Source organism: Coregonus clupeaformis, chromosome 1 (assembly GCF_020615455.1).
Source record: "Coregonus clupeaformis isolate EN_2021a chromosome 1, ASM2061545v1, whole genome shotgun sequence".
Lineage (NCBI taxonomy): Eukaryota > Metazoa > Chordata > Actinopteri > Salmoniformes > Salmonidae > Coregonus > Coregonus clupeaformis.
In genome coordinates, this window is record NC_059192.1 from 52,360,839 (window position 1) to 52,385,079 (window position 24,241).

A 24,241-nucleotide genomic window follows, 5' to 3' on the forward strand; every position below is an offset into this window, starting at 1 on the left:
AATAAATGCAAAATACGCTCAGCCTCATTGTAAAATGTGTAGAAGAGCATGATATTAGCTATAAAATTGCACATTTTCCTCTTTGCCCCATGGCAACATTTGGAGAATTGTTGGAAGTTAGCGGTCCCCCCCCCCCCAAAAAAAATCCTAAATTATTATTTTGTATTTTTGGGGTGGGGAGGGGCTGCGAAACTGCGGTATGCCACAGAGTCCAGCAATATATGACTGCTCTCCATGTTTTTGCACAGCAGGTACATGAGCAAACATTATAGCCATACCCTGGTTGGCTTTAGAATGACCCCAAATGAACCACTACCTGCTGTCAGTAATTAAGGGCTAAATGAAGAGTCAAGACACCATGCATATTCAATACGATTTCATTAAAATGTTTTATTAATATAAACTTTTACATTGGTCATTGACTGAAACAAATGGTTGAAATACGTGCTGTTCTTTATTTTGCTTTTTCTTTCTAAAAGATCAAGCATCAAATTCAGCCTGGTATGCCAATATTCACACTTAAATTAAATGTCCCATATTGATTACTTTGAGGTGTACAAACCTTATTCAGAAACAGACCATTTGAGGTCTCTCATAAACATAAGAAGTACAGTTCCTTTAGGTGAGGGAAACAAAGCCTGTGCAATAAATATCGCCCTCACAGAAATTGGCCATAATAGTAATATACCATGATTGACATAGTATGTAGTGTGTAAAGAATGTTGGTGTGCAGAATTTATCTGATGAAAATTTTTTAACATTATCTTAAAAATAAAATAAAAATAAGTAGCTAAGTCCCTTAAACTCCTTCATTGTAGTTGGACCAGCAAGTGACCATAAAACACAATTGATCAGTAACAAAAAACAATTTATGACATTTGCATGGTAGACCGATTCACACAGGGAACACTGCTGTTTGTATCTGTTTTCTGTCACGTATCGATTAGATGAGATATATATTTTTTTTTATATACTGGGTTGATGATGGTCATAGTCCTATACACTCTAGCCCAGTGGTTCTCAACCATTTTTGAACTGTTGCACACCTTGATGGGCAGAAAAATCTGTGGCACAAACTTCTCCTAATAATTTATTGTGTGGTAATGACCTCCATCTCATCTAATCCATACTGTAAATCATCCATTTTCTGTGACAAATATTTTTCATAGATTAAATAAGGTTTATTTAAAATATTTTCATAGTTTCTTACTCATTATGGTTAATTTGTGTGTAAACCTTCAAGAGCGTACCACAAATCTCCAATAGAAACAAAAATGTAGGCTAGCTCTGGTAAAATAGGTCTTACTTTTGAACAAAAAGGTATAGAGACAAGTGGTTTTCTGCATTGTAAAATGTGCAACCACAGACACAAAAGCCACTCTGTTTTTTTCTATGGCAGAGACTGTGGTACTGTTAAGCCTAATCTAATCTAACCTAATGGTTCTCACAGGCTAAGTAAAATGATTCAAATTATAAATGTAAAAACAGATCCATCGCACCAGACTTGAAACAACAATACAGATGTAACCATCTGTGCCATTCAATGGATTTCTGATGGATTTTCTTTGTAACTGCACTGGTGCTCAAGTCAAAATCCCACTTTTTTTTTATCACCAGTTGAAAACCACTGCTGTAGCCATCACAATAAGGCACAAGCGGAAGGCCAAAAAAATGAGTTTCTCACAAGTAGAGAAACCCACCAGTGGATGAACTGCACTTGGATTCTATCCTCAGAGATTGTGCTCTTTCAGTTGGCACTAACTGTGCTACATACAAGATCCTTAATTCATATGGCTTCTTGTTTTTTCTGAGCATCTAGCGGAGGAAGCAACAAATTATGACTAAAAGTGGAAATGGTACTTGTCTGATGTCAGTCCATGTAAGACTTCATCAAATGTAAGTGATTTTAGGCACGAGAGTCCACTAAATCAAGCGCAACCCCCTACCTGTAAACAAAGTAAAGAACTAAAGGGGTTATCATATCACACAAAAAGGCCCCACATAAAGAGTAATATCAATATGATCATTGATAAAAAATGTACTTATCATACCCATTATATTGGTCTACTTACCAAAAATAAACATTAAAATCTTAAAACGTTTTCTTTACAAGGCTGTTTTCCCAATAGCATTGTGCGTAGAGCATCTGGGTTAAGACTGACACAGGAAATTGTGCCATGGCTGTGAGTCCATTTTGGTCCACAGGGGGTCACCCTTTGTCCCCCTCAGCTGCCTTGGGTATGGGGATTGTGGACACCCAGGGTTGAATCTCGCCTCGGCCAAACACAGTATAGAAAGCTGCTCCGAACAGGTTGATCCCAGCAGAGATGTAGAACACTGACTGCCATTCCTCTATAGTGTTCTACAATAGGAAGCAGAGGCATCTGTGAGCCCAATGAAGTAGGTTGAAGTTGCTCCTACCTAAACACTGGTCTAAGGTCAGTGTTGCCTTGTTCCCCATAATACTAGTTAAGGATTTGATGAGGGTATCTGATCTGATCCTAGATATGGGATAACTAGAAACTTCACCCTGGTCTCAGAGCATTTTGTATTATTCTGTACGTAAATCTGAGAACTCCATTTAGTATGGATGTCCATCACCCATTTCGAATGATATGTTACGAATTTCAATTCGTATCATATGTTACGATTTTGCAAAACGTTTCATATATGTTACAAATTCTAGCTAGGTGGCTAACATTAGCTAGCTGGCTAACATTAGCTAGCTGGCTAACATTAGCTCGGCTAAGGATTAGGGGTATGTTTAGAAGTTAGGTAAAAGGGTTAAGGTTAGGGAGGGCATAACATTTACTTTTTGGTCCACCAGCCACTGTGGCAGGTAGATATAAAAAAATCTACCAGCCACTCAGATTTTTTACCAGCCCAAATAAAATAAAATAAAATAAAATAAAATCTGCTAAAATTACACCAACAAAACACCAAAAAAACGGATGAGCATACTTTGTAATGTTTAGAAAACAATACAATGTTTTACTAGTAAGAAGTAATGTGGTACAGTATATTGTTAATTTCATTTTTTGTGACCCGAGTCTTTTAAGCAAAATATCACAGATGAGACAAACATTTTCACCTGCCCCTTTTACTGGCGGGAGGTTACCGTGGTAGCGTGACTCGAGTCATGTTTGTGCCTGTGAGATTGAGTCTGACTAGTAGAAGCGTTGTCTTCTCTTCCCTAGCAGTTGAAACTCAAACATAGAAAAAAACCTAGCTTGTAAACAAAACAATGTAAATAGCCAAGAAACACAAGGACAAAGTCTCACTTCAGAAGAAATTAGTTTCAAGTAAATTAGACCAACTTTTATGCCTGTGCGCAGCGCTTCTAAAAATGAATCTTTCACTCAGCTCTTCATGTGCGCACAGCCCACAGCCAGGCAGTGTTGCAGCGCGAGGTGGAATAGGCTATAAAGGATTTGTACATCTTTGACTTTGTGAGATTAATTTACCAACTATGAAACAAAACGGCAGAAATACCTTTTACTATAAATGTGATCATACTTGACTATTTTTATTCACAAATGTGAGTGAAATGCTCGCACTGTGGAGCCCTGACCACACGCCAATAGACATTTTACCCGCCAATGCCAAAATCTACCCACATTTGGCAGGTGGCGGGTGTTAATTTTAGGCCCTGAGGTTAGGGGAAGGGTTAGCTAACATGCTAAGTAGTTGTAAAGTAGCTAAACATTGGTAAATATTTGAAAAGTTGCTAATTAGCTAAAATGCCAAAGATGTCTGTGAGGACATTCGAACTCGCAACCTGCCATCCACCCCGACCAACCACCCTACTTTCGTTTTTGCCTTAAGTAACCATCTGTCTTATGTAACCATACCAAACGTAACATATCATACTAATTTGAGTGTCACGGATTTACATTTACTATGTTACGTCTAGTCTATGAGACCAGGCTGGCAACTTTTACCTGCATCCTGAGCCCATCATGTCTTAAATTTAACTTTGCTACACTTACAACAATCATGAGTTTTGAAAAGTGTTTTATGATACTGTACTTTCATTATCTGAAAGATATTAAATGAAAACAGATATACGTGATAAAAACAGATTCTTACATGTTTGGTCAGGGCTCTTGCTATGACTGGTCCCACCATACCAGGTATCGTGGCAAAGGAGTTGGTGATTCCCAACAAAATTCCAGCATAACTAAAAGGGAAAAGGAACATTCACACAGATTTTAGACAATTACACACATCTCACAACAAGACAATAATTCAATGGCTATTACTCTGTTATAACCATTTTACTATGCTATTTCTAAGTACATTCCTGGTCATTTCTCTCTCAAAAAATTAAGTGCTACCATAGTAACAGTATCAATAGTGATGAGCAGTATCTTACGGGGGGGCAATGTCGAGGTGATTGATGTTGAAGCCGGAGGCTACGAATCCTCCCAGGGAGGAAGAGATTGTGAGGAAGGCAACTGCCAGGATGTAGTTACAGCCTGTATATCCAGCAGCCACGATGAACACCGCCGGCCCAATCATACCTACATACACCCACCGAATATGGTAAACATAGGATACATGGATGTACTAGATTTATCCAAATATAGAGGTAGAGGTCAAGTGAGATACAGCTAGAAGATAGAGACAGTGTTGGTATTTGAATGTGTTTGAATTTGTGGATTGTGAGCATGTCTTGTGTGAGCATGAATGTATGTGTGGGTGAGTGTGTATGTGTGCTCATCTGTGAGTGTCTCTCTCTATCCCCTTATAATGCTGCTCCTCACCTATGAGACTGAAGGCCTTCCTGACGACCACAGTGCGGTAGAAGTTCTCCCTCAGGTAGTCAGCTAGCTGGCCCCCCAGCACAGCCAGCAGCACACAGCCGATGTAGGGCAGAGCCGACAGGGCACCGTTCTAACAGGGGACCACATACAACAAACAACACTGGGTTAATGACAGAGACTGTGTGGGTGGGTGTGTGACCAGAACAAGCATATAAACTCACCTCTTTGATACTGAAGCCCAATACATCATTCATGTATGTGGGCAGCAGAGTGAGTAGTGTGTAGAAGGTCCAGTTGTAGGAGAAGTGAGCCACCACTATGGCCCACAGCGGCATGGACTTCAAGATGGACCCCCAGGGGATGTGGTCCCCCGTCGGCGACATCTGAAAAAGAGAATATCAAAGATGGCCATCTTAAAATACCACTAGACTTGCACATGTGAAATATCACTTTTATCACAGGCTTATTTGAGTGTGGCTGAGAAAAGCGCTTTGTGGATGTTTGGCTAGAAACACTTTTTTTTTCAATGTCTCAATGTCTGCCAAGTGTTGTACAACAAATGTGAAGTAAAAATATAATACAAGTTATGTGATCGCAGTAAAAGGCTTGCATATAACAGGTTGCATATACAGTGGGGGAAAAAAGTATTTAGTCAGCCACCAATTGTGCAAGTTCTCCCACTTAAAAAGATGAGAGAGGCCTGTAATTTTCATCATAGGTACATGTCAACTATGACAGACAAATTGAGAAAAAAATTCCAGAAAATCACATTGTAGGATTTTGAATGAATTTATTTGCAAATTATGGTGGAAAATAAGTATTTGGTCACCTACAAACAAGCAAGATTTCTGGCTCTCACAGACCTGTAACTTCTTCTTTAAGAGGCTCCTCTGTCCACCACTCGTTACCTGTATTAATGGCACCTGTTTGAACTTGTTATCAGTATAAAAAGACACCTGTCCACAACCTCAAACAGTCACACTCCAAACTCCACTATGGCCAAGACCAAAGAGCTGTCAAAGGACACCAGAAACAAAATTGTAGACCTGCACCAGGCTGGGAAGACTGAATCTGCAATAGGTAAGCAGCTTGGTTTGAAGAAATCAACTGTGGGAGCAATTATTAAGAAATGGAAGACATACAAGACCACTGATAATCTCCCTCGATCTGGGGCTCCACGCAAGATCTCACCCCGTGGGGTCAAAATGATCACAAGAACGGTGAGCAAAAATCCCAGAACCACACGGGGGGACCTAGTAAATGACCTGCAGAGAGCTGGGACCAAAGTAACAAAGCCTACCATCAGTAACACACTATGCCACCAGGGACTCAAATCCTGCAGTGCCAGACGTGTCCCCCTGCTTAAGCCAGTACATGTCCAGGCCCGTTTGAAGTTTCCTAGAGTGCATTTGGATGATCCAGAAGAGGATTGGGAGAATGGCATATAGTCAGATGAAACCAAAATATAACTTTTTGGTAAAAACTCAACTCGTCGTGTTTGGAGGACAAAGAATGCTGAGTTGCATCCAAAGAACACCATACCTACTGTGAAGCATGGGGGTGGAAACATCATGCTTTGGGGCTGTTTTTCTGCAAAGGGACCAGGATGACTGATCCGTGTAAAGGAAAGAATGAATGGGGCCATTTTGAGTGAAAACCTCCTTCCATCAGCAAGGCCACTGAAGATGAAACGTGGCTGGGTCTTTCAGCATGACAATGATCTCAAACACACCGCCCGGGCAACGAAGGAGTGGCTTCGTAAGAAGCATTTCAAGGTCCTGGAGTGAAAGTCCGTGTTGCCCAGCGACAGCCCCAAAACATCACTGCTCTAGAGGAGATCTGCATGGAGGAATGTGCCAAAATACCAGCAACAGTGTGTGAAAACCTTGTGAAGACTTACAGAAAACGTTTGACCTGTGTCATTGCCAACAAAGGGTATATAACAAAGTATTGAGAAACTTTTGTTATTGACCAAATACTTATTTTCCACCATAATTTGCAAATAAATTCATTAAAAATCCTACAATGTGATTTTCTGGATTTTTCTCCTCATTTTGTCTGTCATAGTTGACGTGTACCTATGATGAAAATTACAGGCCTCTCTCATCTTTTTAAGTGGGAGAACTTGCACAATTGGTGGCTGACTAAATACTTTTTTTCCCCACTGTAACAGTGTTCATAAAAAGTTAGTTCCTCCTGTTGAGATTGTTGTAGCACCAAATAGTGTGCCAGTTTACACTGGTACTGTACGGAGGACAAAAATAAATACAAAATTGCTGTACATACATGACCAGTCAAAAGTTTGGACACACCTACTCATTCACAGGTTTTTCTTTATTTGTATTATTTCTACATTGTAGAATAATAGTGAAGACATCAAAACTATGAAATAACACATATGGAATCATGTAGTAACCCAAAAAGTGTTAAACAAATTAAAATATATTTTAGATTCTTCAAATAGCCACCCTTTGCCGTGATGACAGCTTTGCACACTCTTGGCATTCTCTCAACCAGCTTCACCTGGAATGCTTTTCCAACAGCCTTGAAGGAGTTCCCACATATGCTGAGCACTTGCTGGCTGCTTTTCCTTCACTCTGCCGTCCGACTAATCCCAAACCATCTCAATTGGTTTGAGGTCGGGGGACTGTGGAAGCCAGGTAATCTGATGCAGCACTCCATCACTCTCCTTCTTGGTAAAATTGCCCTTACACAGCCTGGAAGTGTGTTGGGTAATTGTCCTGTTGAAAAACAAATGATAGTCCCACTATCACTGTCCTGCTGTGGTAGCCATGCTGGTTAAGTGTGCCTTGAATTCTAAATAAATCACAGACAGTGTCATCAGCAAAACACCCCCACACCATAACACCTCCTCCTCCATGCTTTACGGTGAGATCATCCGTTCACCCACAACGTGTCTCACAAAGACACGGCGGTTGGAACCAAAAATCACCAATTTGGACTCCAGACCAAAGGACATATTTCCAACGGTCTAATGTCCATTGCTCGTGTTTCTTGGTCCAAGCAGGTCTCTTCTTCTTATTGGTGTCCTTTAGTAGTGGTTTCTTTGCAGCAATTCGACCATGAAGAGCATGGCGTTTGCAACGCCAGGTTTGTGGGTTCGATTCCCACGGGGGGCCAGTATAAAAAATAAATAAAATATGTATTCACTAACTGTAAGTCGCTCTGGATAAGAGCGTCTGCTAAATGACTAAAATGTAATGTAAAATGTAAATGAAGGCCAGATTCACACAGTCCCCTCTGAAAAGTTGATGTTGAGATGTGTCTGTGACTTGAACTCTGTTAAGCATTTATTTGGGCTGCAATTTCTGAGGCTGGTAACTCTAATGAACTTATCCTCTGCAGCAGAGGTAACTCTGGGTCTTCCATTCCTATGGTGGTCCTCATGAGAGCCAGTTTCATCATAGCGCTTGATGATTTTTGCGACTGCACTTGAAGAAACGTACAAAGTTCTTCCGATTTTCAGTATTGACTGACCCTCATGTCTTAAAGTAATGATGGACTGCATTTTCTCTTTGCTTATTTGAGCTGTTCTTGCCAAAATATGGACTTGGTCTTTTACCAAATAGGGCTATCTTCTGTATACCCCCCCTACCTTGTCACAACACAACCAGTATGAAAATGTATGCACCCACTAACTGTAAGTCGCTCTGGATAAGAGCGTCTGCTAAATGACTAAAATGTAAAAATGTAAATGTAACTGATTGGCTCACAAATTAACTTTTAAGAAGGCACACCTGTTAATTTAAATGCATTCCAGGTGTCTACCTCATGAAGCTGGTAAAGCTGTCATCAAGGCAAAGGGTGGCTATTTGAAGAATCTCAAATATAAAATACATTTTGATTTGTTTAACACTTTTGGTCACTACATGATTCCATAGTTTTGATTTCTTCATTATTATTCTACAATGTAAAATAGTAGTGTAACTGGTAGTGTAACTTCACCGCGTATATGACCACTGTATTCTACATTTATGTACTTAATGTTCATGAGCCTGACACAACCATAGTCTGTTTACAAAGAGATTGGGCCTTAGAGATAAAGTTCAGACACTACAATTCCCAGCTGCTTTTGCAACATACCTCCTTATTCAGGGTAGAAGTGATGTAGAGTCTCTCCTGTTCTGAGATCCGCGGATGTGTGCTGGGAGTGTTACTGACAAGGAGCGCCCACAGGATGAACCACACAATCCCCACAATACCTAAACACACACACAGACACAGTCAAATAATGCACTAATGGTCAATAATGCACTACCTGTACGTTTCTCTGGATAAGAGCGTCTGCTAAATGACTAAAATGTAAACAGACACACATGGACATGCGCACAAGCTTTGCTTGTGACATGCACTTAAATTCCCCCCAATTATATTTACCACTAACTGTTTTCCACTTTATGTTCCCTAAAAAAGGAATGCATTAAGGAAATAGTGTCTGTATTCATTGCATTGCATGAGCAAAGAAAAAACTGTCTCTCCAGACAAAACTGCACAAAGATGACACTACGGAAAACCTGTGTGTGAAATGGTTCAAATGCTGAAATGCCCAGTTTCACATCTTCTCTGTTTCAAACCCTCTGCCGGCCTTACCAAATATATAAAAGACCCAGGTCCAGTCGAGGTAGAAGCAGATCTGACCAGACAGGGGAAGGGCGACCACGGTACCCAGCTGAGCACCTGGAGAGAGGAGTTTTTTATTAAGTTGCCTTGTGAAGAAAATCACCTCACAGTTCGCCTAATTTCAGTTTATGTGACAAAACAAGCACTGTAGAGAATCATTGTACCATCTAAACCACTGTGAAATATATTTTCAATAACCAACAATATTGTATTTTCAGCTGTTTGAAGCTGGTGTACAAAACCTAAAGTAAAAGTAAAATTAAACTTAAGCACGGGAAGCATCGAAATAGCGCACATATAACAGCTCTACCGCTACTTAGACTTGCTTTCAATGAGAATGACAGATCTATAACTCACATTTCTATGTGAATTTGGTCAGGTCGCCCAAAAAGTTATATATTGTAGCTTTAAGAAAGATAATATGGTACACATGTAAACATGAGTGAGTCCCCAGAATAAGAAATGTTGTGTGTGCAGGGTGGGGTAGGTGTGCAATACCAGTGTAAGCGATGGTGAGCAATCGGCTCCTCTCCATTGGTGGGGCCCAAGATGCCCACATGGCGTGCATGGCTGGAAACGTCACTCCCTGTTGACAAACACAAAAATATCCCTGGTTACGACTGGACACAGACTCAGGACACACTGAGAAGTAATCCGATTAACATTGCAAAGGAACTACTTTAAAACATATATATGTAATTAGAGGTTCTCATGAGTACTTAACAGAGCTTATAGTAGTCTTGCGTGTACAAACACAATACCTCTCCGATGCCCTCTAGCACTCTGACAACGATGAGGTAGCCTGCGCCCATGTCGGCAGCCACGGGGGTGAGGAGGGTGAAGACTACAGTTCCCAGGATTCCTAGGCCCAGCAGCCATTTGGCCCCATACTTGAGTGCCAGGTAGCCCCCTGGGATCTGAGTCAGGATGTAGCCATAGAAGAAGGAGCCCAGGATCCAGCCCTGGGTCTCAGAGTCCCAGTTGTACACACTGGCCTACCAGACACACACAAACACACAGATAATCCTTACGTCTGACAAGAGCAAACAGGAGAGTCAACAGTTATGTATGCTCATTTTAGTCATTTAGCAGACGCTCTTATCCAGAGCAACTTCCAATTAGTGAGTGCATAAATTTTTCATACTGGCCCCCCATGGGAATCGAACCCACAACCCTTGCGTTGCAAGCGCCATGCTCTACCAACTGAGCTACAGGAGGGCCATCATGTGGTGTTGTGATTAAGCGTTACAGTCACAGTGAGGTTGTGTAATGTGTGCAGTCATAGTGGTTGCAGTATTACATTATTACTTACAATGTGGTTGTGTTTAGTGCGAGTAGGGGTGGTGGGACTCACAGTGTGGTTGTGTTTGGGGTGAGCAGGGCTGGGGTGCTCACAGTGTGGTTGTGTTTGGGTTGAGCAGGGCTGGGGTGGTGGTACTCACAGTGTGGTGTTTGGGGCAAGCAGGGCTGGTGGTACTCACAGTGTGGTTGTGCTTGGGGCGAGCAGGGCTGGAGTGTGCAGGACACACTGATGTGCTGGTGTTGCCGCTGGCGTCTGTGTTGTTAAGCATGTCAACCATGGCAACGCTGAGGTTGACCCTAAGGGCATAGGCCACAAAGAAACCATAACAGGAGAGCAGGGACAGACCGTACCTCGACGAGCAGCACGCAGGGGCTGAGGGAGAGAGGGAGGGGAGAGATAGAAGGAGAGGGTGGGGGGGAGACCAGAGAGTTGTAAAATGCCATAATCCATTGGAAATGGACCAGGCACAGTAAAATATCACAATAATCAATTATTATTAAAGATGTTGTATTGTCACATTCACCTAATGTTGATCATAGAGGATCAACATAATACTATATACTCGTTGTTGGGGTGGGATTGGCATGGGGTGTGGGGGGTCTGTGGGTGGCTTTTGACAATTAATTAGGATTCCTCAAGTCTAATTCATATTGTTAGAAAAACAGTTTGGTCCAAATCAAATGTTAGGTACTATATTTATTGAATATTATATGAATCCTATAAAATGGCCAATTTGGGTGCAATTACCTTCACTTCTCACAGGTGAAATTATATTTCAACAAAATAATGTTGCGGGAATGCTAATCTTATCTGTTTCTAACGACAGAAACAATTCCAGCACAATCTGAGATGGCGGGTGTCGAAATCCTCTTTCTTGTGTTTGTTGAGGTGGAACGAACCGTGAACTAATCTTGGCATAAGACCAAGGTATGAAAACATCTGACAAACTTTGATTTCGAAGTGAACTTTGACTTTAAAGTTTCTTAACTAGCCCTAGCTGATGGTGATGCTTTCTTTCCATCAGCTGATTTTTGTCAACAAAAGGTACAGTGGCTTGCGAAAGTATTCACCCCCCTTGGCATTTTTCCTATTTTGTTGCCTTACAACCTGGAATTAAAATGGATGTTGGGGGGGTTTGTATCATTTGATTTACACAACATGCCTACCACTTTGAAGATGCAAAATATGTTTTATTGTGAAACAAACAAGAAATAAGAAAAAAAGAAAAGAAAACTGGAGCGTGCATAACTATTCAACCCCCCAAAGTCAATACTTTGTAGAGCCACCTTTTGCAGCAATTACAGCTGCAAGTGTCTTGGGGTATGTCTCTATAAGCTTGGCACATCTAGCCACCGGGACTTTTGCCCATTCTTCAAGCCAAAACTGCTCCAGCTCCTTCAAGTTGGATGGGTTCCGCTGGTGTACAGCAATATTTAAGTCATACCACAGATTCTCAATTGGATTGAGGTCTGGGCTTTGACTAGGCCATTCTAATACATTTAAATGTTTCCCCTTAAACCACTCGAGTGTTGCTTTAGCAGTATGCTTAGGGTCATTGTCCTGCTGGAAGGTGAACCTCCATCTCAGTCTCAAATCTCTGGAAGACTGAAACAGGTTTCCCTCAATAATTTCCCTGTATTTAGCGCTATCCATCATTCCTTCAATTCTGACCAGTTTCCCAGTCCCTCCCGATGAAAAACATCCCCACAGCATGATGCTGCCACCACCATGCTTCACTGTGGGGATGGTGTTCTTGGGGTGATGAGAGGTGTTGGGTTTGCGCCAGATATAGCGGTTTCCTTGATGGCCAAAAAGCTCAATTTTAGTCTCATCTGACCAGAGTACCTTCTTCCATATGTTTGGGGAGTCTCCCACATGCCTTTTGGAGATCACCAAACGTGTTTGCTTATTTTTTTTCTTTAAGCAATGGCTTTTTTCTGGCCACTCTTCCGTAAAGTCCAGCTCTGTGGAGTGTACGGCTTAAAGTGGTCATATGGACAGATACTCCAATCTCCGCTGTGGAGCTTTGCAGCTCCTTCAGGGTTATCTGTGGTCTCTTTGTTGCCTCTCTGATTAATGCCCTCCTTGCCTTGTCCGTGAGTTTTGGTGGGCGGCCCTCTCTTGGATGGTTTGTTGTGGTGTCATATTCTTTCCATTTTTTTTTATAATGGATTTAAAATGGTGCTCCGTGGGATGTTCAAAGTTTCAGATATTTTTTTATAACCCAACCCCGATCTGTACTTCTCCACAACTTTGTCCCTGACCTGTTTGGAGAGCTCTTTGGTCTTCATGGCGCCGCTTCCTTGGTGGTGCCCCTTGCTTAGTGGTGTTGCAGACTCTGGGGCCTGTGTAGCTCAGTTGGTAGAGCATGGCGTTTGCAATGCCAGGGTTGTGGGTTCGTTTCCCACGGGGGGCCAGTATGAAGAAGAAAAAAAAAAGTATGCACTCACTAACTGTAAGTCGCTCTGGATAAGAGCGTCTGCTAAATGACTCAAATGTACTTTCAGAACAGGTGTATATATACTGAGATCATGTGACAGATCATGTGACACTTAGATTGCACACAGGTGGACTTTATTTAACTAATTATGTGACTCCTGAAGGTAATTGGTTGCACCAGATCTTATTTAGGGGCTTCATAGCAAAGGGGGTGAATACATATGCACGCACCACTTTTTCGTTATTTATTTTTTTGAATTTGTTTTAAACAAGTTATTTTTTTCATTTCACTTCACCAATTTGGACTATTTTGTGTATGTCCATTACAAGAAATCCAAATAAAAATCCATTTAAAATTACAGGTTGTAATGCAACAAAATAGGAAAAACGCCAAGGGGGATGAATACTTTTGCAAGGCACTGTACACCCACATTGCTAAAATAAAATACAGCCACGTTGCTAACTTCACCTAGCACCCAGGCTACTTCATCAGAGCCTTGGGTAAGAAAAGTTGTGAGGCACCTATGTAGCCTCGCAGGGGAGTGTCCCACTAGCCATACCAATAATAAATGTCAATGGGCTGATCAAATAAGTAAATCAGTCGATCCAAAAGGTCTTAACGAACAGCTACAGTGCATTCGGAAAGTATTCAGACCCCTTGACCTTTTCCACATGCTGTTACGTTACAACCTTATTCTAAAATGGATTAAATAGCTTTTTCCCCCTCATCAATCTACACACAATACCCCATAATGACAAAGCAAAAACTGGTTTAGACATTTTTGCAAATGTATATATATATATATATATATATATATATATATTTACATAAGTATTCAGACCCTTTACTCAGTACTTTGTTGAAGCACCTTTTGGCAGCGATTACAGCCTCAAATCTTCTTACGTATGAGGCTACAAGCTTGGCACACCTGTATTTGGGGAGTTTCTCCCATTCCTCTCTGCAGATTCTCTCAAGCTCTGTCAGGTTGGATGGGGAGCATCACAGCCCAGCTATTTTCAGGTCTCTCCAGAGATGTTAGATCGAGTTCAAGTCCGGGCTCTGGCTGGGCCACTCAAGGACATTCAGAGACTTGTCCCGAAGCCACTCATGCGTTGATTTGGCTGTGTGCTTACGGTTGTTGTCCTGTTGGAAGGTGAGCCTTCGCCCCAGTCTGAGGTCCTGAGCGCTCTGGAGCAGGTTTTCATCAAGGATCTCTCTCTACTTTGCTCCGTTCATCTTTCCCTCTATCCTGACTAGTCTACCAGTCCTTGCCGCTGAAAAACATCCCCACAGCATGATGCTGCCACCACCATGCTTCACCATAGGTATGGTGCCAGGTTTCCTCCTGACGTGACACTTGGCATTCAGGCCAAAGAGTTCAATCTTGGTTTCATCAGACCACAGAATCTTCTTTCTCATTGTCTGAGAGTCGTTTAGGTGCCTTTTGGCAAACTCCAAGCAGGCTGTCATGTGCCTTCTGTGGCTTCTGTCTGGCCACTCTACCATAAAGGCCTGATTGGTGGAGTGCTGCAGAGATAGTTGTCCTTCTGGAAGTTTCTCCCATTTCCACAGAGGAACTCTGGAGCTCTGTCAGAGTGACCATCGGGTTCTTGGTCACCTCCCTGACCAAGGCCCTTCTCCCCCGATTTCTCAGTTTTGCCGGGAGGCCAGCTCTAGGAAGAGTCTTGGTGGTTCCAAACTTCTTCCATTTAAGAATGAAGGAAGCCACTGTGTTGTTGGGGACCTTCAATGCTGCATAAATGTTTTGGTACCCTTCCCCAGATCTGTGCCTCGACACAATTCTGTCTTGGAGCTCTACGGACAGCTCTTTCGCCCTCATGGCTTGGTCTTTGCTCTGGCATGCACTGTCAACTGTGGGACCTTATATAGACAGGTGTGTGCCTTTCCGAATCATGTCCAATCAATTTAATTTACCACAGGTGGACTCCAATCAAGTTGTAGAAACATCTCAAGGATGATCAATGGAAACACAATGCAGCTGAGCTCCATTTTGAGTCTCATTGCAAAGGGTCTGAATAGGTACAGTGGGGGAAAAAAGTATTTAGTCAGCCACCAATTGTCCAAGTTCTCCCACTTAAAAAGAAGAGAGAGGCCTGTAATTTTCATCATAGGTACACGTCAACTATGACAGACAAAATGAGAAAAGAAAATCCAGAAAATCACATTGTAGGATTTTTAATGAATATATTTGCAAATTATGGTGGAAAATAAGTATTTGGTCAACAAAAAAAGTTTCTCAATACTTTGTTATATACCCTTTGTTGGCAATGACACAGGTCAAACGTTTTCTGTAAGTCTTCACAAGGTTTTCACACACTGTTGCTGGTATTTTGGCCCATTCCTCCATGCAGATCTCCTCTAGAGCAGTGATGTTTTGGGGCTGTCGCTGGGCAACACGGACTTTCAACTCCCTCCAAAGATTTTCTATGGGGTTGAGATCTGGAGACTGGCTAGGCCACTCCAGGACCTTGAAATGCTTCTTACGAAGCCACTCCTTCGTTGCCCAGGCGGTGTGTTTGGGATCGTTGTCATGCTGAAAGACCCAGCCACGTTTCATCTTCAATGCCCTTGCTGATGGAAAGAGGTTTTCACTCAAAATGTCACGATACATGGCCCCATTCATTCTTTCCTTTACACAGATCAGTCGTCCTGGTCCCTTTGCAGAAAAACAGCCCCAAAGCATGATGTTTCCACACCCATGCTTCACAGTAGGTATGGTGTTCTTTGGATGCAACTCAGCATTCTTTGTCCTCCAAACACGACGAGTTGAGTTTTTTACCAAAAAGTTATATTTTGGTTTCATCTGACCATATGACATTCTCCCAATCCTCTTCTGGATCATCCAAATGCACTCTAGCAAACTTCAGACGGGCCTGGACATGTACTGGCTTAAGCAGGGGGACACGTCTGGCACTGCAGGATTTGAGTCCCTGGCGGCGTAGTGTGTTACTGATGGTAGGCTTTGTTACTTTGGTCCCAGCTCTCTGCAGGTCATTCACTAGGTCCCCCTGTGTGGTTCTGGGATTTTTGCTCACCGTTCTTGTGATCATTTTGACCCCACGGGGTGAGATCTTGCGTGGAGCCCCAGATCGAGGGAGATTATCAGTGGTCTTGTATGTCTTCCATTTCCTAATAATTGCTCCCACAGTTGATTTCTTCAAACCAAGCTGCTTACCTATTGCAGATTCAGTCTTCCCAGCCTGGTGCAGGTCTACAATTTTGTTTCTGGTGTCCTTTGACAGCTCTTTGGTCTTGGCCATAGTGGAGTTTGGAGTGTGACTGTTTGAGGTTGTGGACAGGTGTCTTTTATACTGATAACAAGTTCAAACAGGTTCCATTAATACAGGTAACGGGTGGAGGACAGAGGAGCCTCTTAAAGAAGAAGTTACAGGTCTGTGAGAGCCAGAAATCTTGCTTGTTTGTAGGTGACCAAATACTTATTTGGGGGGGGAGTAGTAAAGGTCCTGCCCTTACAAAAAAGATAGCAGTTTTGAAACTGCAGTAAAAGTGCAGTAACTGCAGTCAACTGTGGCATTTTGGACACAGTAATTGCAGATAAACTGCAGTTGAACTAAAGTTATAATGCAAAATTACTGCATTACATTTTCCATTTTGAACCTAGTATTTTCAACATACTGCAGTTATACTGCACTCTAACTACAGTTATACTGCAGTGTACTGCAGTTATACTGCACTCTGACTGCAATTTGTTTTGTAAGGGTGTGAGCTACTTGTGAAAAAATTATTGTTTTTAATAAAATACATCAGATTTTTCAGGGGGTGCTGCAGCACCCTCAGCACCCCTACATCCCGCTGCTATGTACATAAGGCTCATTCACTCCAGAGCAGCGTTAGTGCCGACTTTTCGGGGTTAGTCCCAGAAACATGATGCCAAAATAGCCAGTGTGAAACTGGGGCAAGAACAACACCTAGAATGCTCACTGTCCAATCAGAAAAGCTGCACTGTCACTTAATTTACATATGCTCGTGATGACTGTAATGCGTTCTGTACATTATTTTGATAAGTAAATGCAGAACTATTTCCAACTGAGGACAAAAAAACAAAATACTTTCATCCTTGCTAAAACGTTCGTTGCTATGAATTACAAAAATGGTTGCTATGCAGGATGGCAAACGTCTTCTCACTTAGCCAACTTGTAAAGCTACAAACTCTTCAACTGGAAGGGCAGCAAACGCGCCATTTTCGTCTGTTTTCATAGCTTTTCTATTGACATTTAATTGGGTATAACCATTATAATAATGTTTAATGATTTCGCCTGGATCATAAAAGTTGTTGTCTCGTTCTTGCACATCATTCTGACAGGAGCGAGGTCGAATTTCAAAAGTGAAACATTGTTTACGATGTCAGACTGGCAGTCAGCAAAGTTTATACAAACCATCACTGTTGGAAATCAAATGCTAGGGCAAGAGGTCATGTGTTAATAAATGTCTTATTGCTTTGCTTATAACATTGGTTGCGTGTCAGAGATAGAATGTTGGTTGCATGTGTTTGTCCGTTAGCCCAGGGCTTTGGAATCAAAGTGTGTATTAGCCCAGTGCTAAACCTTAGCCCAGGGGTAACAAATGGCTAAGCTATTTCAGGGCCAGTCTAGCCTGGGGCTAAGATTAACGATGCAGTGTGAAAAGGCCTATAGACGGCTATTTAGAGAGTACAAAGTCAGATTGCTTCAAGCAGCTGTTTCAGCACGCACTCACCTCTTTCAACTTTATCATCTTGTCGACTGAGCAACAATGGTCGTTCTTGGTCATCGGTCTCCGATGCATATCGGTCCATTGCACATCAGAGTTCAATGTTTGTTGTACGAATGGACGGCAACTACGGAGTTGTCATCCCCTGTTCATTGCAGTCAAGTCAGCATTGAATCACGAGAACTGTGAGCAGTAGTTTTGATGGGAACCCACTGTGGTATGAACCCTTGGCGAAATTTCTGCCTCGTTCATGTGCCTATCGGAACTAGGAAACTGACATTTCCGACTTGGTAACTTGTTGTATTTATACACGTGCTGCGTTCAACAAGTTAGCAAGTCGAAAATGTCCGAGTTTCCTAGTTCCGACTAACACGAGAACGTGGATTTCCTTCCGTAGGAAGGCGGTGCCAAATTTGATGAATATCCATGAGTCTCGACATAGAACCCGTCGGGTGATTAATTGAGCCTTCTTGGGGGTGTGACATCACTCTGAGCCCTTACCAAAACATGGCAGACAATTTCTCTCGCTTCGGATCTGAAATCAGTACAGTAGTAACCACCAACTTCAATGACAGTTAACATAACATTTAAATACGAATCAGAAATTCCTGCGCCCCAATGATATTGTCACAGAGGAGGGCTTGCTAGCTCAATAGTGTACAACTGCAGCCCACAATTCTGGGCGTTCCTGCATGTGGGCATTCCCCCTCACATTCTCAAACATGTAACTGATGAGCTGTGAAAAAAACACACAAAAAACATTTTGTAGTTGTATTCGCATTTGCAAACTTGTAAGTTAATATTTGTGAGCAATAATTGCATTTTTACACCTACACGTGTAGATTTTGCACGTTTAGAGTTTGGGCAGTACTTTAGCGCCCTACCATGACAAAAATATTTGTAGATGTTCAAACCAGTGGCAGTTGGTGCCATTTAAGAGGGAGGACGTTAACCTCCCCCCCCAAAACAATTAAGAGCATGGCCTTATTTCTATTACAGCATTTTGGATGACTGTCATTCATATTCGATTCACCCAGCTCAATGTAACATCGATAGGTTTAGGCTACTACATGATACTCTAATTTTCCCTATACCCATTTGTATTTGTATTTATTATGGATCCCCATTAGCTGCCGCCAAGGCATCAGCTACTCTTCCTGAGGTCCAGCAAAATTAAGGCAGTTATACATTTTAAAAACATTTCAATACATTCATAACAGATTTCACAACATATTAAGTGTGTGCCCTCAGGCCTCTACTCTACTACCACATATCTATAACACAAAATCCATGTGTACATGTGTGTATAGTGCATATGTTATCGTGTGTTTGTATGCATGTGTCTATGTTTGTGTTGCTTCACAGTCCCCGCTGTTCCATAAGGTGTATTTTTATCAGTTTTTTAAATCTAATTTTACTGCTGGAATGAGTTACTTGATGTGGAATAGAGTTCCATGTAGTCATGGCTCTATGTAGTACTGTGCGCCTCCCATAGTCTGTTCTTGACTTGGGGACTGTGAAGAGACCTCTGGTGGCATGTCTTGTTGCTACAACCTAGCCTACGTAGGTGCACAGGTCGAGAGAAATTAGAGTAATCAAGGTGACAGACAATGACACATTCATTACCACCTTGCACACTCTTACCTGCATCTAGCTGATCTAGGTTGTAATCATTAGTCCAACAGTTGCAAACGAGAGTTTCTATTGGACAAATTCAGGTCTGTTTATCCCAGTTGCTTTTCGTTTGCTTCTGTTTAAAAAACGTTAACAGAATCGGTGGAATGAATACACCCCTGATCACACGCAAACACAGAACTAGCAGCCACATATAAACCGCCTGTTTCACTTTGCTTGTTGTATATATATATATATATATATAATTCCTTCTCGCATCTACGCTCTCTCCTCCTCTCACCTTTTCCCTTCGCTTGTGGACTTCAGTGCACAACACAACAGCTGCCTGTGACCAGGTGAAAAAACCTTTCCAAGCCAAACGTTCATACCATAACAGATAACCGCTACACACAGCTTACATAGTTTTCACCATATTAACATCATAGTCAACATAGCTACTAGAACTAATGCGTTAGTAAACCCACTACAATCATGCAGTAGTGTACAGAAAGCAGTTTTGCAGTTACACAGGCGGGCCCCGGTGGCAATAAATTAATTTTAAAAAAAAGTTTACTTTGACATGGAAGCTTTCCAGTGTTGGATAGCCATAGCCAGCTAGCTAACATAGCATCCCTCTCTGAACCGGGTGTTGGAGTAGGCTAAACTAGCTAGCTCCATTTGCTAGCTTAGTAAGTGAACGTGAAAGTATATATATATATATATATATATATATATATATATATATATATATATATATACAGTACCAGTCAAAAGGTTGGACACACCTACTCATTCAAGGGTTTTTCTTTATTTTTACTATTTTCTACATTGTAGAATAATAGTGAAGACATCAAAACTATGAAATAACACATTTACATTACATTGTAGTCATTTAGCAGACGCTCTTATCCAGAGCGACTTACAGTTAGTGAGTGCATACATTTTCATACTGGCCCCCCGTGGGAAACGAACCCACAACCCTGGCGTTGCAAGCGCCATGCTCTACCAACCGAGCTACACGGGGCCGAACACAAATGGAATCATGAGATTCTTCAAATAGCCACCCTTTGCCTTGATGACAGCTTTGCACACTCTTAGAATTCTCTCAACCAGCTTCACCTGGAATGCTTTTCCAACAGTCTTGAAGGAGTTCTCACATATGCTGAGCACTTGTTGGCTGCTTTTCCTTCACTCTGCGGTCTGACTCATCCCAAACCATCTCAATTTGTTTGAGATCGGGTGATTGTGGAGGCCAGGTCATCTGATGCAGCACTCCATCACTCTCCTTCTTGGTAAAATAGCCCTTACACCGCCTGGAGGTGTGTTGGGTCATTCTCCTGTTGAAAAACAAATGATAGTCCCACTAAGACCAAACCAGATGGGATGACATATCGCTGCAGAATGCTGTGGTAGCCATGCTGGTTAAGTGTGCCTTAAATTCAAAATAAATCACAGACAGTGTCACCAGCAAAGCACCCCCACAACATAACACCTCCTACTCCATGCTTTACGGTGGGAAATACACATGCAGAGATCATCCGTTAACCCACACTGCGTCTCACAAAGACACGGCGGTTAGAACCAAAAATCTCAAATTTGGACTCCAGACCAAAGGACAAATTACCACCGGTCTAATGTCTATTGTTCGTGTTTCTTGGCCCAAGCAGGTCTCTTCTTATTATTGGTGTCCTTTAGTAGTGGTTTCTTTGCAGCAATTCAACCATGAAGGCCTGATTCACATAGTCCCCTCTGAACAGTTGATGTTGCGATGTGTCTGTTACTTGAACTCTGTGAAGCATTTATTTGGGCTGCAATTTCTGAGGCTGGTAACTCTAATGAACTTATCCTCTGCAGCAGAGGTAACTATGGGTCTTCCATTCCTGTGGCGGTCCTCATGAGAGCCAGTTTCATCATAGCGCTTGATGGTTTTTGCAACTGTACTTGAATAAACTTTCAAAGTTCTTGACATTTTCAGTATTGACTGACCTTCATTTCTAAAAGTAATGATGGACTGTCGTTTCTCTTTGCTTATTTGAGCTGTTCTTGCTATAATATAGACTTGGTCTTTTACCAAATAGGGCTATCTTCTGTGTACCCGCCCTACCTTGTCACAGCACAACTGATTGGCTCAAATGCATTAAGGAGGAAAGAAATTCCACGAATTAACTTTTAAGAAGGCACACCTGTTAATTGAAATGCATTCCAGGTGACTACCTCATGAAGCTGGTTGAGAGAATGCCAAGAGTGTGCAAAGCTGTCATCAAGGCAAAGGGTGGCTATTTGAAGAATCTCAAATATAAAATAAATTTTGATTTGTTTAACACTTTTTTGGTTACTACATAATTCCATATGTGTTATTTCATAGTTTTGATGTCTTCACTATTATTCTACAATGTAGAAAATAGTAATAATAAAGAAAAACCCTTGAATGAGTAGGTGTGTCCAAACTTTTGACTGGTAGTGTGTGTATGTATGTATGTATATATATATATATGTATATACACACAGTGGGGGGGAAAATTATTTAGTCAGCCACCAATTGTGCAAGTTCTCCCACTTAAAAAGATGAGAGAGGCCTGTAATTTTCATCATAGGTACACGTCAACTATGACAGACAAATTGAGAAAGAAAAATCCAGAAAATCACATTGTAGGATTTTTTATGAATTTATTTGCAAATTATGGTAGAAAATAAGTATTTGGTCACCTACAAACAAGCAAGATTTCTGGCTCTCACAGACCTGTAACTTCTTCTTTAAGAGGCTCCTCTGTCCACCACTCGTTACCTGTATTAATGGCACCTGTTTGAACTTGTTATCAGTATAAAAAACACCTGTCCACAACCTCAAACAGTCACACTCCAAACTCCACTATGGCCAAGACCAAAGAGCTGTCAAAGGACACCAGAAACAAAATTGTAGACCTGCACCAGGCTGGGAAGATTGAATCTGCAATAGGTAAGCAGCTTGGTTTGAAGAAATCAACTGTGGGAGCAATTATTAGGAAATGGAATACATACAAGACCAATGATAATCTCCCTTGATCTGGGGCTCCACGCAAGATCTCACCCTGTGGGGTCAAAATGATCACAAGAACGGTGAGCAAAAATCCCAGAACCACACGGGGGGGACCTAGTGAATGACCTGCAGAGAGCTGGGACCAAAGTAACAAAGCCTACCATCAGTAACACACTACGCCGCCAGGGACTCAAATCCTGCAGTGCCAGACGTGTCCCCCTGCTTAAGCCAGTACATGTCCAGGCCCATCTGAAGTTTGCTAGAGTGCATTTGGATGATCCAGAAGAGGATTGGGAGAATGTCATATGGTCAGATGAAACCAAAATAAAACTTTTTGGTAAAAACTCAACTCGTCGTGTTTGGAGGACAAATAATGCTGAGTTGCATCCAAACAACACCATACCTACTGTGACGCATGGGGGTGGAAACATAATGCTTTGGGGCTGTTTTTCTGCAAAGGGACCAGGACGACTGATCCGTGTAAAGGAAAGAATGAATGGGGCCATGTATCGTGAGATTTTGAGTGAAAACCTCCTTCCATCAGCAAGGCCATTGAAGATGAAACGTGGCTGGGTCTTTCAGCATGACAATAATCCCAAACACACCGCCCGGGCAACGAAGGAGTGGCTTCGTAAGAAGCATTTCAAGGTCCTGGAGTGGCCTAGCCAGTCTCCAGATCTCAACCCCATAGAAAATCTTTGGAGGGAGTTGAAAGTCCGTGTTACCCAGCGACAGCCCCAAAACATCACTGCTCTAGAGGAGATCTGCATGGAGGAATAGGCCAAAATACCAGCAACAGTGTGTGAAAACCTTGTGAAGACTTACAGAAAACTTTTGACCTGTGTCATTGCCAACAAAGTGTATATAACAAAGTATTGAGAAACTTTTGTTATTGACCAAATACTTATTTTCCACCATAATTTGCAAATAAATTCATAAAAAATCCTACAATGTGATTTTCTGGATTGTTTTTTCTAATTTTGTCTGTCATAGTTGACGTGTACCTATGATGAAAATTACAGGCCTCTCTCATCTTTTTAAGTGGGAGAACTTGCACAATTGGTGGCTGACCAAATACTTTTTTCCCCCACTGTGTATATATATATATATATAGGCACACACATATACACACACACACAGTTGAAGTTGGAAGTTTACATACACTTAGGTTGGAGTCATTAAAAATCTTTTTTCAACCACTCCACAAATTTCTTGTTAACAAACTATAGTTTTGGCAAGTCGGTTAGGACATCTACTTTGTGCATGACACAAGTAATTTTTCCAACAATTGTTTACAGACAGATTATTTCACTTAGAATTCACTGTATCACAATTCAAGTAGGTCAAAAGTTTACATACACTAAGTTGACTGTGCCTTTAAACAGCTTGGAAAATTCAGAAAATGATGTCATGGCTTTAGAAGCTTCTGATAGGCTAATTGACATCATTTGAGTCAATTGGAGGTGTACCGGTGGATGTATTTCAAGGCCTACCTTCAAACTCAGTTCCTCTTTGCTTGACATCATGGGAAAATCAAAAGAAATCAGCCAAGACCTTAGAAAAAATATTGTAGACCTCCACAAGTCTGGTTCATCCTTGGGAGCAATTTCCAAACGCCTGAAGGGACCACGTTCATCTGTACAAACAATAGTACGCAAGTATAAACACCACGGGACTACGCAGCCGTCATACCGCTCAGGAAGGAGACGCGTTCTGTCTCCTAGAAATGA

The 24,241-nt window shown here is 41.7% G+C and overlaps 1 protein-coding gene across 1 annotated transcript; it reads right to left on the reverse strand.

Annotated features, from left to right (window-relative positions):
• Positions 1–361: 361 nt before the first annotated feature.
• Positions 362–18,264, reverse strand: LOC121570550 (sialin-like). The gene is made up of 11 exons (XM_041882027.2): positions 17,888–18,264; positions 10,889–11,082; positions 10,169–10,402; positions 9,906–9,993; positions 9,378–9,464; positions 8,871–8,989; positions 4,988–5,149; positions 4,767–4,896; positions 4,376–4,523; positions 4,090–4,180; positions 362–2,362 (listed from the first exon to the last, which is right to left on the reverse strand). Exons 1-11 carry the CDS (start codon positions 17,964–17,966, stop codon positions 2,210–2,212), a joined length of 1,485 nt encoding a protein of 494 aa, XP_041737961.1. The 5' UTR covers positions 17,967–18,264; the 3' UTR covers positions 362–2,209.
• Between the last annotated feature and the right edge of the window lie 5,977 nt (positions 18,265–24,241).

Bases quoted from the DNA above. Each gene is read 5' to 3' on its own strand.
- LOC121570550 (XM_041882027.2), bottom strand. From the start codon at position 17,966: ATGGACCGATATGCATCGGAGACCGATGACCAAGAACGACCATTGTTG. The intron at 9,465-9,905 runs GTATTGCACACC...TCCTCTCTCCAG, and splicing joins GCTCACCATCGCTTACACTG to GTGCTCAGCTGGGTACCGTG. The intron at 8,990-9,377 runs GTAAGGCCGGCA...GTGTGTGTTTAG, and splicing joins CTGGGTCTTTTATATATTTG to GTATTGTGGGGATTGTGTGG.